Raw genomic sequence first — 16,423 nt, 5'->3', positions numbered from 1 at the left:
TCACCTTTGGTGACATACTATTTTGATGGTATCCATAGACAGTTGCCTATTATAGCTCCACTGTGGTCCTTAAATTGACTGGCAAGTTTCCCCAATTTGCAGTATGAGCTGTGTGAAAAAGGTGAAATATTTAGGAAAATATAAAAGTAGCTGACTAATGATGACTGCCTGTTCTGGTAACATTCCTATTATTCTCTTCACATAAAACCTCAAATAAAAAACAAGGTTTCTGAAACTGACTGCTGTACCCCTATCAACCTCAAATTTCAAACATTAAATTTTTGGTAACTATCAGTGGCGTGTTATCATACCAAAAACTCACTCCACCTGCGCTAAGACATCATTTCCATTTCATTCTTACTATTCCCTGATGATTTTATTTAGCTTAAGCCTGACTTTTGAAACCAAAGTAGCCCTCCAGTTCAGAATATCTATCCTAAGCTACGGTACAGCAAACTGTTTAGAGATGGCAAAAATAAAGTAATAAAACATCACTGAACAGAAAGAACAACAAAATAAAACATTATGAGTGTGACAACTCATATTATACCAAAAAATCCCTATAATAAATACAGCAAACCCTTGCTATAACAAACCCCAATATAGTGGATATCGGATTTAATGGATGCCATGAAGCCTATCAAATTTTCATGAGCTACAACGTCCATTAAATGGGTCACAGAACACGTGTAACCCACCCCTTCTGCTCCAAACTGGCCTGAAACTGCCCTCTCCCTATCGTGACTGCTGAGTTGTACTAACAGACTGATGTAATACTGTACTGTACTAGTCACGGAAAAATGAGTGTCACAAAAAGAATGTGCAATAAGCTGGAAAAGGACAAAATTATGGGCTAAGTTAGTGCAATATGGGTATAGTTTATACTTTTAGTCCTAAAATATGCAATTGTGATCATCAATTTTCAAATATGTGCTTGAAACCCCACCCCAGGGGGAACCCTCAGATACAGTGGACTATTGGCTTTAAGGGATCTGGCTTTCCCCAAATTAGTCTGTTACAGTAAGGGTCTACTGTATTCCATGAACTAATGCCACATTACTTACACCATCCACTCACAGTCTCACTTTAATATACTGAACATGCCACACAAGCAGTCAAGAAGCCATTCACTGTTCAAACCCACTTCAACACCATGACACAAAGAGGATTACAGCTAAAGGGCAGAAATGATGCATGTCACCACAAACCTTCAAACACATGCTCTCAACATTTCATCAAGTAAAGCATCAATGAGCTTTCCGACAAATTTAAAAAATTATTGCTAAAAGTATACATAGCAAATAATCTGATAAATTCCTATCTATTATGTCTTTGATATGAATCAAAGCTTGTTCTCAAAGTTCAGTACTGTACTATAATTCATCTACCGTACATAAAAACCAATAATTCACCTCATATGCCCTTCTGTACTTATTAACTAGGGATAAAACAACTTCAAAGTAACATAATGCCTACCTCTGACCTCTCCAAAATGACAAACTGCAAAGAAAAATTAACAAAATTTAAGAGGGTTTAAGTTCCAAATGCATGGCAGACTAGCCTGCTTACCAAGCTTGAAGGAATATCTGCACAGGTAAACTACCTATCGAGGTACAGAGGGTCATGCATACCGTTCATCCTTGGAGGTGGAGTCAGATGCAATGGTTCTTTCCCTCCATCATTATTGCATAACTTGGAACAGTACGAATTGCTGTCATAATAATATCCACTTTCTAACTGACATACTGCACAGTACTTGTATGTTGTGTACAAGATGGTATAGCATGATTTCAAACTGTTCCAGACCAACAGTGGTGCTGCAATTGCTTCATCATTTGGAACAATAATAATGGATGCCAAAATAAAATCCAGTGCCCAAATATGCCTAAATATCCATACATACTACACTGAATTTTTTTATGCCCTGTACATCATGATCTGAAGCTGTTTTACAGCCATTTCCTTGTTTTGGGTGGGGGTGTGTGGGGAGGATTTACTTACAGTCAGTGCAGAAACCAGTAAATGCAGCAGTCTCTACAACACAACTTGTATGTTATCTGATGAGGACTGGTATTATAAAATGAAAATTATATAACATTCCAAACTGTTATAATGGTATCCGCAAGGTTATTTTTACATCACGTGCCAGTGGTACCTAATGCATGAATAATGAAAATTGCTACAATAAAAACTAGAAAGCATCTGAGAGCGCACACCTCTGCCAATGCCATAACAGGATATGAATCTGGATCCAGATCTGCTCCCTAATTTTAATCAACTCTTTCTTGGCCCATGGCCCACCCTTCCACAAATTTTCACAGAAATTCAGAGAATTTATGAGATATCATGTGGACAAACAAACAAAGGAACTCCTGGATGCAGATGATGATTCAGATCATCACCAAAATCTAATGGACTGTTTCTTGGGTCACACCTTACTCCTCTAAAAAATTTCAGCAAAATCCATTCATAACTTTCTGAGTAATCCTGCTAACAGACAAATGGACAAGCAGACAAACAAACCTACGCCGGCAAAAACATAATTTCCTTGGAGTATGTAATGAAATCTTCAAACTATCTACAACATTTTCATCCAATCCATGTCTTTATCCACTTACCCACCACCTCCCCAAAAACTATGCAGTAACTCACAATGATATTCATGGCAACAGGAAAAATTAATAACTACAGAATTCCAACAGTCAAGTTCCACATCAATCTATTAATTAAATGATGTCATCCTACCTCTTCAAGGAAACCTCATGCTGAGGTTGGCAATGGCATAGCTAATGTTTTCTATGAACTGGACTGTAAACCAAGTGCCAAAACCACCTAATTACTTCCCATCAGTTGCTTGCAACTGCTGCGAAAGAAGAAATCTGAGATGTGTAATAAGATATACAATACAGTCTCAGCATGGACTTTGACTCAAAAATATTTGTGGCTGAATGCTTCCTGCCTGAGTGATGACTGTGTGGTTGTTACTAAGCTAGTAGCCACATTTCACTCTCATGCCAGTACCTCCCAGGGTCATCATCATCATCATCATCTGGACCTCCTTTCCCACCCCAGGGCTGGGTGAGGAGTAGCAATGTCCAGACAGCCCAAGTTTGCCCTATCCAATGAACCATGCTTCCATTCACTCATCATTCAAGCTCCCAGAATCCTGGCACTATCTGATACGCCAAAAAACTTTCACCACATTCTGTAGCTTCACATAAACATATCCGGTAGAGTCAATCCAAGTGCTGTCATATCAAAAAAGGGTGCCAAATCCCTGATCATGCACTTGTTGTCAAAACATTCATCCAGCCAGCTCAATCTCTTGTAAGTCTCCTAGCCTCACTGACCTCCACACCTCTCTTCCTCACACACTCATCCACCACATCCTTCCACCTTCTCCTTGGCCTACCTAACCTCCTCCCTCCTTCAAGTTCAGTCAGATATACCTTTTTCACCACTGTCTTGATATCCATTCTCTCCACATGACCATACCATCTCAGTACACTCTCTTCGATTCTGGTGTCCACAGACTTCCTCACTCCGCATCTTTCACAAATCACATTATTTCATATCCTATCCACTCTCTGTACTCCTTTGCAGTCCCATCCCCACTGTTCTCACTCATGACTTTTCATTTCCATGCCACACCACAGTCTCACACCAATATGTTAAAGCTGGCACAAACACTCCTTCATGTAAGCCTTGCACAGCTGTGACACTCAAGCCTCTAAATAATAATGAAAAATTTTAGGTTGATGTATAATTTTCAATACTGTATATTAAACTAGCTGTCTGGTTACACACAATACTGGACATACGCCATTTGACTACTAAAGGTCTTCCTCATTAAGTGCTGATCAGAGTAAAATACTGATAACTAAATGAGCAGTGGCACAATGTAATGAAGTGCTAATGAACAACACAAAGTATCATAAAATGAACAAGAAATATATGGCATATTACACAAATCAACCAATGATATACTACAGTATACTACACCTGCATCCTGCTAACAATATTCATCACAACAAAATTATGAAAATTTTTAATTCATCTAAATTAAATTACCAAAGAAAATATGGTACTAGTACAAACTTATTTTTCATGTAGGTGAAAAAGAAGATTGTTTCCAGGCATCACACAAAGTAGGTAAAAACTCAGTAGTGTAACAGTGCATTTCAAACACCAGGAAAGAAATAAAATAATATTAAAATACTGGAAGGACAGGACAAATGGCTATTACAGATCAAACTTAAAGCCACTCAACCACAAATAAATAAAACTTTCCTAAAATTTCAAATACCATACCTTCCCCATACGGCTGGACACTGGCGACACGCCCAAAGGTATCAATATCCTGGGGCTGAGAGGAAGGCTGTGAGAAGCTTGGGGGAATTTGTGAGCACTCGGTTGGCGACTGGTAATGCAAGGTCTCACATCCATTCTGCAGCCACTGCTGACGATGCCTGTCTAATCCATTACTACATCGGCTGATTCTTGGACACCATTGACACTGAGGATCAAAGAATGTGGCTTACTGCTAGGTTACATGTTCAAGCCCTTATAGATAACTTTAATGATGGGTTACTGCTTCAGCCCCATCTATCTATCTATCTATTGCCAGCTGCTTTAATCATGTAAGGGATGGCCACAAACAAATTGCCTTCAGCCCCATACAGATACCTTATATGAAAACACTGCCCTGCCATTCATAAGCATTTACTATAAAACTCAGTCCAATCATCCATTACTAATCTCACTCCAACACCCTTATGCACTTTCACCATTTCTGTAAACACACCAACAGAAACTTACCAGTTTCCCTCCCACCAACTGCCTTTGCTGCTGTCCTAAGGTCAACCATTAGCCAGAGACCAAGAAATAGCTCCACTCACAATGTAGAGACTCAAACAGTGTGCTCATCTCTAGACTAAATTAAGGTAGCTTTTGCGTAGCTCATCTATGATTGGGCACCTTGACCCGTGACATCACATGGGCACCACCCGCCAGGACAACAGTGTGTTTTGAGCAGCCAGTGTGACATATAGCCTGCTATTTTTTTTTTTACATTTTATGAGGTTATAGTACTTTTCACTATGTGTGGTGTGTATAAGTGTTTTGCGAAGACATCCCACAGTCATTATCTGAGATGGTTTCACATGCAAAATGATAAAAATAACCATACTAAAGTGGATACATGGGTGTGGACTGAGGGACAAAGATGCTTCCCACAGCCATGTCTATGAAAGGTTTTTCAGTTCAGAACAATTTGCAAGAGATCAGGAAAGCTACCTGCTAAGGACACTGCCACCAATTAAAAAAAGTTGCTAAAGCTTGGAGCAGTCCAGGATCAAAATCTGCAAGCAAAGCAACAAGGGAAAATGTAGTAAGTGAATAGTTTTACAACAAAATGTAATCTACTAATAAGATAAATTATTAGAAAATTTACCTTCAGTTGTGAACATCAAATAGTCACGTACCATATCAACAAGACTGCCTTGTCTCTACACAAAGTATTATCACCAAGATACTACAGGGTGTTTGTGATAGGCTAAATGAATGTCTGTGAACCCAGTCATTTGAAATGTAATTCTAAAGCATTATCCTTGCATCATGACAATATTTTCATTTAGCATAACATGTATTATATAAATTCATGGTGATACGGTGACAAATTCACTGCAATTTGCATGAAGCGGTCAGATATTACACAAAAAAAAATTGGTCAGTGGAACAAAATATTGCTACTGACCTACTTGTATGAAAGTAATTCTTTTAATCACTTTAAATTGTTTGTGGCCACCCCAAACGGGATTGAGGCGTCTGGCAATAGATAGAAATTAATACACACCCTTGAAATTCTGATAGGGGAAAAACGATATGTTGATACCAGTAAGTTAGAGAGAGAGAGAGAGAGAGAGAGAGAGAGAGAGGAGTATTTCCCTAGGGCTTCTGCATGGTGAAACAGGTGCAGTCACTTCTCTCTCTCTCTTTCTCTCAGGTAATATTAAATTGATATTAGGTGGTATAGGTGATGACAGTGGTGTTGGTGGTGACTGAGAGAATCACCTGATCCCAGGTGACACAGGCAGAATGGAATGTAGGAGTCATATTCTGGGGGAGGAGTAAGCTAAGCATTAGCACACTGTCTGAGTCTCTACACTGTGGTTCTACTGTTCCCAAACTATTCTATTACAGTACAACTCTACATCCAGCAGATGGCTATAATTCCCTCCATGGATCTCTGATATCCACACTACTGGCCACCAACTACAGTCATCATTCTTAACACAGTTTCCAACAGCAATATCCCTATTTCTTTCAATTTTTTTGGCACCTGGTGGTTTAGTGGGTAATTATGGTGCTCCAACTGAACTGAGCCTGTTCAGGTTTGTATCCGAGGGATGGTTGGGGTTTGTTGCTCGCCTAATGCCACTTAGTGATGAGTGGGGCCAGTCACTCTCATCCTAAATGTCAGGACCAGTTTGCCTAACCCCGGGCTCCTGCACTCCTCATGGGGCAACACAGGATTAGATGATGATGATGACGACAGTGATGATAATGATGATGATGATGACTAGCCTGTCTACTCTAAATAATTTTAATCTTACCATTATCATCCAAATCTCCTTCCCATCCAAGGTGGAGTGAGGTAGGATCCAGAGACCCACAAACAACCTGATAGAATGAGACACTAACCAAAGTTTGCCCAAATGAATGAACCACACTCCAATTCACTCATCATTCAAGCCCCTGGAATCCTGGCTCCACCTGATATGTCAACTAGGAAAGGCTTATTTGTGACAGTAACACTCTAGCCCCTATGGCTCAGATGAATAAAATTACCTGGCATCAGACGGAACAGAATACTAGTGTTGTCATGCTATGAGACGGTTAATGTCACCTCTTGATACTGCACCCAGTGCAACTGTGACAAGAAGACCCCCACTCAACACTACCAGTATTCTGACAACTCCTAGCATTCAATTTACACAGCTCCTCACCTAAACTATTTCACATTTATCCTGAAATTTACCTGGAAACTGATCTTATGAGAAAGACAGTCTTGGCACGAGTCGAGGGACACACATGTGGGTAGGGCCTTAAAGAATATGGCTGTCCAGTTACCAATGGTGGCACTCTTCTTCATGTCAATCTTGTGGTACTCATATATCGTCTTCCGCCGCACAACTGTAGACAGACACTAAGTAAAAATCTTCATTTCCTGTATATTAAACAATCAGAATATTATGATGTGCTTGGCTATCTTCTTCCTAAAACCAGTCTACTTTCCACTTCTTTTCATCAATTGCTCTTTCATATTACTGCATCTAAATACTTAAACTCTTCTACTGATTCAGCTCTCTCAATTCGCCAGCATTATCACAGTGCATTATTTTCTCTCTCAGCAATAATCAACTAAACTGATTCTAAATTTATTTTAAAACCATGCCACTCAGAAATTTACAAACACTTTGTATTGATGACCTAAAGGACTCCATCCCCCATCACCAATAACCAGTCCCTTTCCCCTGCCCACAACCCTCAGCTCTGATTTTCTAAACCTTAAATCATGTTCTATAATTTAACACTCCACTACTTTCTTCTAACATTCCCCTACTTCCCCTCCCCTCCCCACAAAGGATAAAACTTAACTCACAGAAGATAGTGCGATCAACGATGTAAGCATCAGACAGCCCAACTTTGACTGGGTGTTGATCATCGCCAATGGAGGTCACAATGACAGGGACGTGCTTGTATGTAAACACAATGTCTCCGTTCTTATGTAGGGTCACCTGAGAAAAAGGTAAACAAAAAACTCACCCTCTGCTCAATAAAATAATTTTGTATTCACTGGCATAGAATATACTCAGCCAGCCAGAAAGAGACTGATCAACAACAACTAAAGTTGTCCTTATCTGAAAGGGTTAATGGTGGGGACACTTAACTCTCTTAGGCTCCTATGACTGACTTTAAGATGAATAATCTATCTACCTACTGTACTATCTACCACCAGATGCCCCAATCCTATGGCTACAAACAAATCGCCTCCATGTCACCCTGTCCCCCACCATTTCACTACTCTCTCCCTAGCTCACACCCCCTCTCTCTTATACCTTTCCACTCCATTCCTCCATCCCATCGTCTGGCTCCCCCTCCTGCCCTCCAACCCTCCACCTCACTCACATACTCTCCTTGTTAGTCTCTCATTCTCCATCCTCTCCACATGGCCAAACCATCTCAGTGTATTTCTCCTAACGTTTTCTATCACATCCACATCACAACATTCCTGCACTTCCTCATTTGTCAGTCTCTATCCATGTAACTCCACATGCTCTTCTCAAATAGCTTATTTCCAAAAATCTCAGAATGATGGAGTTGTCCTGATCTTTACAGGGTAATATTTTTATGCACAAAGACAAGCAAAACAAGCTGTACACTAGTCCACAATGATAGCTAACTCTTTCAGAAAAAGGCACTGTCAATTACTTTTGTATGTTTTGAAGACAACCTACTCTCAGGGATGATCACAAACATCTCTCACAACTGCTGTGAATATGATCCTTGGTGTTACTCCAAGCTAAGAGTAATTATAATGAGTTGGAAGAGGTTCTTGGGAGTTTTCCATGGAAATTTCTATAATTCTGATCCTGATGTGTAAATAATTCATAAATACTCTGCACTTTTTGGCTCACTGGACCCTACCTCAACCCACCCTAGGGTGGGAAAGGTCTGCATGACAATGATGATGATGTGTTTACTACCAAATAACTGGCTAAAACTCAAAGGGTGATACCAAAACTGTCAAAATCAACAGTGGACAATAATTAAAATGTATGATAGCAAAACAGTGGATAAAACCTCAATCAGAGGGCAAGGATATACCTGGAATGTAAAGGTGCCAGCATCAGCATGGTCCTTCAGCAAGACATTGTTCCACTGCACAGTGAATGAAGTACCTGCACAAAGACAACACATGAGAGGGGAACTTTCTATAGAGCTATTTATTATTTAAAAAAACAAACAAAAAAACTGTCTACTGAAGAGATGGTTGGCTACCATCAGCTCTGGATGTGAAGTTTGACAACAAATTTGATAACGAGCCATACAGTCATTGCTCTTTTGCAGGAAATGCAGCCATAAGTAAATGGTGTTAATATGGGTACTCCTTCCAAGAAGTGGATATCATTTGATCTGATCTGAAAAAGATGAGACATTATCTATCCACCTATCAATCATCTGACTCAAAAATCCCTCTACCAAGGTGGATAATCTCTATCAACTGCCAGATGCCTTAATCTTGTAAGGGGTGGATACAAACAAATAGTTTTCCTGTCGCCCTGTCCCTTGCCATTTCACTGCTCTGCTCCCAGCTCACACCCCCCTCTCTCATATACCTCTACACTCCATCCCTTCATCTTATCCTTGGCCTCCCCCCCTCCCTCCCACACACTCTCCTCATCAGTCTCTCTCTCTCCATCCTCTCCACATGTCCAAACCACTCAACCTGTTTCTTGTAACGCCTCCTATCAAATCCACATCACAACGCTCCTTCACTTCCTAATTTGTCAGTTTGTCTCTCCATATGACTCCCCATGTTCTTCTCAAATAACTCATTTCCACTCCTCTCACCCCTGACTTGTGTCCCTCCAACAAGGTCCAAACTTCACTGCCGTACATTAGAATTGGTATCACAATACTGTCATGTAGTCACTTTTTCACTTCCATGCTCACTTCTCAGTTTCTTATCAATGCTTTCAAAGAACCAGCAACCTTTCTTCGTTGTACCCATTCAGGCACTTCATCCTCTAAACTTCCATCCTTAATCACACTACCCAAGTACTTTAATGCATCCACATTTTCCATTTCCTTCTCATCCAACCTCGCTGTACATTCGGTGACTTCATTTCTCTCGAAGACCTTAACTTTAATATTCCCTACATTCGCCTTTAAATTCCGTTTCTTACACAATCTCCCAAACTCATTCACCAAGCCTTGCAGCTCCTCTTCATTTTCACTTAACAACACAGTATCATCTGCAAACAACAAATACAAAGGTACTAACTGTTTACTTGAGAAGTATTTACTTACACACAGGCACAGTAATTCCCATTTATCAATCATAATTCAGCCAAGGTCCTGTCAGTTAATGTCTTTTTTATCTGCTAATGATAATACAGTACTGTACCTCCTCCCTACCACTCTACAGGGGTATAACCCCTATAAAACCCTACACAGGTCTCCTTGTCAATACACAAAACCTGTCTCAATATCAATTTTCCAATGGCCACCTTTATATAGTCATTATATAATTCTTTCACAACCACTCATATGTTATGTTACAGTGATTTTAATGATTAAAAATGAGTTTCCATTATACATATTCCACCACAGGCCTGTTTCATCTGCAATGATGGCTTTTTCAGTTATGGGCACTAAGAATAGTGTTACTTTAATGAAAGAAGTTGTGGTAGGTGGAGGTGCTCACCATCCACTCATTCAATGTAGTGCTGCTTTCAGTGTCTGCCCTTTCCTTTCTTCCATCTTTCCTCTTTTGTCTTACTTTCTTTCATTCTTTCCTCTTCCTTCAGCCTACAGGTGACTTTACACTCCCTCTCCTGTCTTTCCTTCCTTCACTCTTTCCTCTTCCATGTGCCTATGGGTGACTCCACACTAAGTGACAAGCCAAATGGTTTCCTGTACACCAGGAAACCATTTACTATGCTGGGTGGTAACCATATAACCAAATTATGATGCCTGGTGGTTTAGTGGGTAATTAAGGCACTCCAATTGGACTGAGTCTGTGTAGGTTTATATCCAAGGGGTAGTTGAGGTTTACTGCTCATGTAATGCCACTCAGGGATGAGTGAGGCTGGTCACTCTCATCTTAAATGTCAGGACCAACTTGCTTAGCTCCTGGCTCCTACGCTACAGAGAGCAATGTTGGTAGCACGGTGGTATTGCAGGTAATAGTGGGCAGTTTGAAAAATATGGTTTCCATGTGCACTGCAATAAAAAATTTATACTGCTTTAATTCAGCCAGATTTTTTTACTTTGATACTCACTCTCATCTTAAATGCCAGGACCAACTTGCCTAGCCCCGGGCTTCTACGCTCCTCATGGGGCAACGTAGGATTAGATGATGGATGGATGGATGGATACTGATATGACTCGTAATGCAGAGCCGGATACACGGGGATTAATTAATGCATTTATCAACTGTCTAATTACACATCCTGGTATTTCAGATACTACACACCTGTAACAACTCTCCTTATAAGAACTTATTCCAATTCACCCAAAATCTTTTATTTCATCTCACTCTGCCTTCTCAGATACTCCCCCTAATTCTATTTTTCTATAATTAAACATGCCCATTTACTGTATTCACCTGTCAGTCAGCTTTCAACCTCACAGCTGTTACTTTTGTTACCCGAGGCTTGTGTTACAAGAGTAAAGTGAATGAGCTAAGAAAAGGCATTATGGTTTGAAGGGTGGCCTTAGCATGGGCAGACAAGATTGTCTATGAGTAGCCAAAGTGGTCTTGTGGCTTTATGTACATGATACCAATCAAAAGACTGTGTGCTTGATCCAACCTAAAGGCCACTGGCCGATATCAAGAAGGACATCAAGTCACAAAGTGCTACATGCTATAACAAAAAGTCCTCTACATTGGGGTAATGCCTTATCCCCTCTCCAAGAGGGGAGTGCATGGCATAAAAACTGCATCACTAGACTCCTCTGAGCGCAGCATTTTGTGCCAGTGCAAAAATACAGCATTGAAACAAAATCCCTCACCACTGATGTAGTGGTAAACATACTCCTGTCTCAACTCACCATTATCAGCATATCTCACTGATGCATCCTCAGACATAGATGTATCAAAGTTTGCCATAAGGGGTGCAATGTACTGTGTTGCCGCCAGCCATGTGTGCACAAAATTGCCAGTAAAGAGGAAGCCACCTGTTGCTATGGTAATGTTCCGAAGCCGGTGGCCGTAGAAAGGGAACTCGAACGTTAATGTCACTGTCTGGGGGTCAGAGACACTGAAATATTAATGTGGTACTGGCAGTCCCTATTATAATGAGATATTTGTTCTAAAATATTATAACCATTCACATACAACTGCAACTGTAAACTGGGAAAAACTGGCATATCAGCTCCACTGGTAGCAATGAAACTTTACCATGCAAATTTTGCTTAATTTACCCAGGACATACCAGTAAAAAATGATGCCAAATACTGATAAAGAGAACTCACATGATAACAAATACAGGAAGCACTTAATTACTTAACATTCACAACATAACATGGTCCTATACTGATTCTGCTTACCCAAACTGTGGCAAGTTCACATTTGCTGGAAACTTTCTCATTCAGCATTTTATAGTCAAAGGACTTCATCAAGTAGGTCATCAGTATGCCAAACATTACATTATCACCTAGCAACAATTTCACGAACAAATCAACTTACTATTATTTTGTTCAGGGAGTTAAGGAACCCTAGCACTGGAATCAGTTAAGTATCAGCAAAAAAGCTGAAATCGGTGATATGCTGGATCAGCAAATCTGTTTAGCTACAACACTAGCAGGATAAGAATGCCTTTACATAACGAAATAGATATAACAGTGGTAGAGCTACTCATCTATGCAAATGGTCCTCTACTCCTTCCCTGTCCCCTGAAAGGAGGATAGTGGCTGCAGAAGGGCTACTTCACCCTGCAGTTCAACAGATTTACATCCATATAAGTCTGAGGCCACAACAGGAACAAAAGCATATAATTATCTTTCAATAAAACAGAGGGAATACTATAACTCACAGCTGCACGGCGATGAGAGGCAGACAGCATGGCATTGTGGACATACTTTTCCTCCCCAATGGTGTCAAAGTCAACCCAGTATTGCTGAACCTCCTCTGCCCCTGTGATGGTGTGTGAACGGTAGTACCTGAGGGAGACATGGTTGTTAAGAGATGTAAGTGTGAGCAACAACTATTATGTGTGTGTGCATTTGCCTCCCCCCATCTCATGAAAATCCCTAACGACTCTCAGTTCTGTTGATGGCCAAGTGTACTCAGACTGGAAGGAGGCTTGCCTCTGCCTCATGACTAAGGCTCACAAAATTTCATACAACTGCAACTTTATATTCATATTGTGGGAGTGGTCCAGTTCTGTCAGGTAAAAACAAACTAACTTCAATGAACTAGGGGAAAGTACTGATGCACCCATTAATCAGTAGATAATCAGCAACTTCCCTTTTTGTCCAAAATGCTGGTTAGCTACCTAGTTATCAGCATTTTGACTGATTAAATGAGGCTGCTTATGAGTGTGCACAGAAACCCAACATCATCACTTAACACTGCACTGATGTCTTTAAAAACTACAATGTTAAGAATTCCAGCCTTTTAAAGATAATGCAGGGTATGTCTAAGCACCTCACAATGAACTAACTTGATTTTTTTTATATTCAACTTTCTTTGAAGGGGCAAGTTCTACAGGTCCAACCTCTGGTTTTCTTTCTTTCTTTCTTTTTTTTTTTTTTACAAAAGAAATGAAATCAGTTTAAAGATATTTTTTTAAAGAAAACATGAAAGAAGAATAAATTATCATTAATAAAAACAGTGAAACAGGCAATACAATAATTCACACACCATTCAAGCCTTAAATACTTGATTCCCATCATCCTAAGGTCCTTCATTAACCTCTGCACTACTAGAGATTTACCCTAAGTTGATTACACTTGCCTGGTAGGAGGAAGAATAGGATTTAAAAAAAAAAATCACTGGACTGAATGGGTTAATTTCCAACTGTTTAACCCCTTCAATCTGGTGATATACTTTTTGCTTTAGGCTTGCAATCTCCAGATGAATATTTCAGTTACTCTATCAGATACGATTATGTGAAGCTACAGCATGCGGTGAATGTTTTTGGCATATCCAATAAAGCCAGGATTCCGGGGGCTTGAATGATGAGTGAATGGAAGCATGGCCCATTGGACTGGGTAAATTTGGGCTGTCTGGACATTGCTACTCCTCACCCTGCCCTAGGGTGGGAAAGGAGGTCTGGATGATGATGATGATGATGATGATGATGATGATGATGATGATGATGATGATGATGATGATGATGATGATGACTTTTTGAACCTGAGTGATTTGATATAGCCTCCATTAAACCCTTTACTACGAGGCATCTTCCCTGACCCAAATAAAATAATCTGGATATAGCATCAGTAAAGTGACTGAAGGAGCTAAACTGACTTGCCTGTGATGGTCAACGGTAGTATTGTTCGTGATGAAGCCACTGATGGGGGAAACAACATCATCCCCAGAGTCAGGGTCATTTCCATCCTCAGACTGATCATTAGGGTCATCTGGGGAGGCAGGACTGGTGTCTTCACTCTCTGTTGTATTCTGTGGGTAAGAATAAGTAGAAAAACACATCCCTCATTATTCACAGATTCACAATTGCTGGTTTTGGTTATTCGAGAGTTAGTAAACCGTCTCACAATACACTAGTTTAACTCATTTAAAGTGTTTTGTACGTCTATAAAAGAAATCTGTTTAAAAACATGAAACTTAGTTTTCATCCAATTTTAACCAAACCTGGTGCAATGGCTGAGGGTCTGCCAAGGAGTAAACCTCTGGTTTTAATCAAACTTGGTGGAATAGCTGAGGGGTCAGCCTAAGAGTAAACTTACTGTCTTTCAGAATAACAGGTCAAAGATCAAGGTCACTGAGGAAGATCAACTTGAAACAATTTTTTATGTGATTTAGGCCAAACTTCATAGAACGGCTGAAAGTATGACAAGAATGATATCTAGTTTTGAGAACAATCAGTAAAAGGCCAATGTCACAGGGCAACATCAAAGTCAGACCTACAGTATGTACAGTATGTGCCTATTAACAAAATAACTTTCAAATCCAATTTAACCAAACCTGGGGCCATGTTGGTACCAATGAGAATTTTTTTTTTTTTTTTTTTTTTTTTTTTTTTTTTAAAGGCTGTGTGTATTATCACCGTACAGTGATATTAATGATCCCATTATAGTCACCGCACAGTGAAAAGAACAATGGCTTTATTATCACCGGTCGGTGATCATATGTTTTTCGGTATTTTAACCGAGAATCTGAAATAATTTATGGTTACTTATCAATTGCCATCATAGGATGTTAAAAGGTATTTAATAAAAATACAGTTATTCCATATTAAAATCAAAAGGTATTTAATAAAAATACATTTATTACATATTAAAATCAAAAAGTATTTTATGAAAATACATTTATTCCATATTCCATACTGAATATTAGGCCACAGTAAGATTTAAACAGTACTAGTTTTAAACAGTCTTAGTGGCAGTGGTATACAGAACATTACGCATCATTTGAATCACTACTAATTATCGCTTTCTTGCTTCCTTTTGTGGACTGCTTACTTGTTTTCCGTTTGACTCCAGCTTTAGCAACTTTAGAATGATTAAATCGTCCTAATACCTTTGACTCTTTAGGACGACCCCTCATTTTTACCGTAGGAAGATGAGCATTCATTAACTGTAGTCGTTGTGAATCTGCTGTTGTGATTGGTGAAGCTGGTGTGTGTGACGTCGATGAAGCTGGTGTGTGTGACGTCGATGAAGCTGGTGTGTGTGACGTCGGTGAAGCTGGTGTGTGTGACGTCGGTGAAGCTGGCGTGTGTGACAACGATGAAGCTGGTGTGTGTGACGTCGATGAAGCTGGTGTGTGTGACGTCGGTGAAGCTGGTGTGTGTGACAACGATGAAGCTGGTGTGTGTGACGTCGGTGAAGCTGATGTGTGTAACGTCGGTGAAGCTGATGTGCTTGACATCTGTGGACTAGCAGCATACTGGTAATCATTACCCTGTTCCCAGCAAGTAAGAATACGTTTCAGCATATCAAGTCGTGCTTTGTACACTTCAGTTCCACTGTTAGTTAGCACTGCTGTGAGGCGCGGCATTGTCTCTTGACTCTCTCGGAATTTTTGGGCAGGGGTAATTGGACACTGGGGTCGTGTAATGTGCATGATGGAGGTCTTGGGTTCTAAAGCCACTGCAGGAATCAGTATATTCCCCTTCCGCCATCGGGACTCCATGCTAATAGTTGAAACATCAATATTCTCTTGTCTTACAACGGCAATAATGTGATTACATGGCAAGAAATGTTGACTATAAAAAGTGCATGAGCAGCTGAGTTCAGCACCAGATTCACCCTTTCTCATTACTTTTTGGTCAGTAGACCCTATTTTCACAACAAAGAGGCCAGGCGAATCTAATGTGATCGATAAAGAATCTGAGGGCTTGGATAACTTATGGTGTTTCATCATGAGTTTAACTGCATGTTCCGTGAACTGACTGTATAATTTGTTCAATAGAACATCATGAACTCCATATTCAACGGATGTACA

At 40.0% G+C, this 16,423-nt stretch overlaps 1 protein-coding gene across 1 annotated transcript in view; it reads right to left on the bottom strand.

Annotated features, from left to right (window-relative positions):
- The window catches only part of LOC145410474 (plexin domain-containing protein 1-like), a 65,079-nt gene that overhangs the window by 21,774 nt on the left and 26,882 nt on the right, over nucleotides 1-16,423 (bottom strand). Inside the window, exons 4-10 of the mRNA XM_080280633.1 lie at nucleotides 14,268-14,416; nucleotides 12,825-12,951; nucleotides 11,842-12,034; nucleotides 8,890-8,963; nucleotides 7,664-7,799; nucleotides 7,040-7,194; nucleotides 4,312-4,516 (exon numbers count right to left, since the gene is read on the bottom strand). Coding sequence (XP_080136759.1) covers nucleotides 4,312-4,516; nucleotides 7,040-7,194; nucleotides 7,664-7,799; nucleotides 8,890-8,963; nucleotides 11,842-12,034; nucleotides 12,825-12,951; nucleotides 14,268-14,416 — 1,039 coding nt within the window. The remainder of the gene's footprint in view (nucleotides 1-4,311; nucleotides 4,517-7,039; nucleotides 7,195-7,663; nucleotides 7,800-8,889; nucleotides 8,964-11,841; nucleotides 12,035-12,824; nucleotides 12,952-14,267; nucleotides 14,417-16,423) is intronic.

This window comes from Coenobita brevimanus, chromosome 85 (genome assembly GCF_032717465.1).
Source record: "Coenobita brevimanus isolate Jiangsu-jjx chromosome 85, ASM3271746v2, whole genome shotgun sequence".
Classification (NCBI taxonomy): domain Eukaryota; kingdom Metazoa; phylum Arthropoda; class Malacostraca; order Decapoda; family Coenobitidae; genus Coenobita; species Coenobita brevimanus.
Note: the sequence above shows the minus strand (reverse complement) of the source record. Positions and strands in the feature narration are given on the sequence as shown.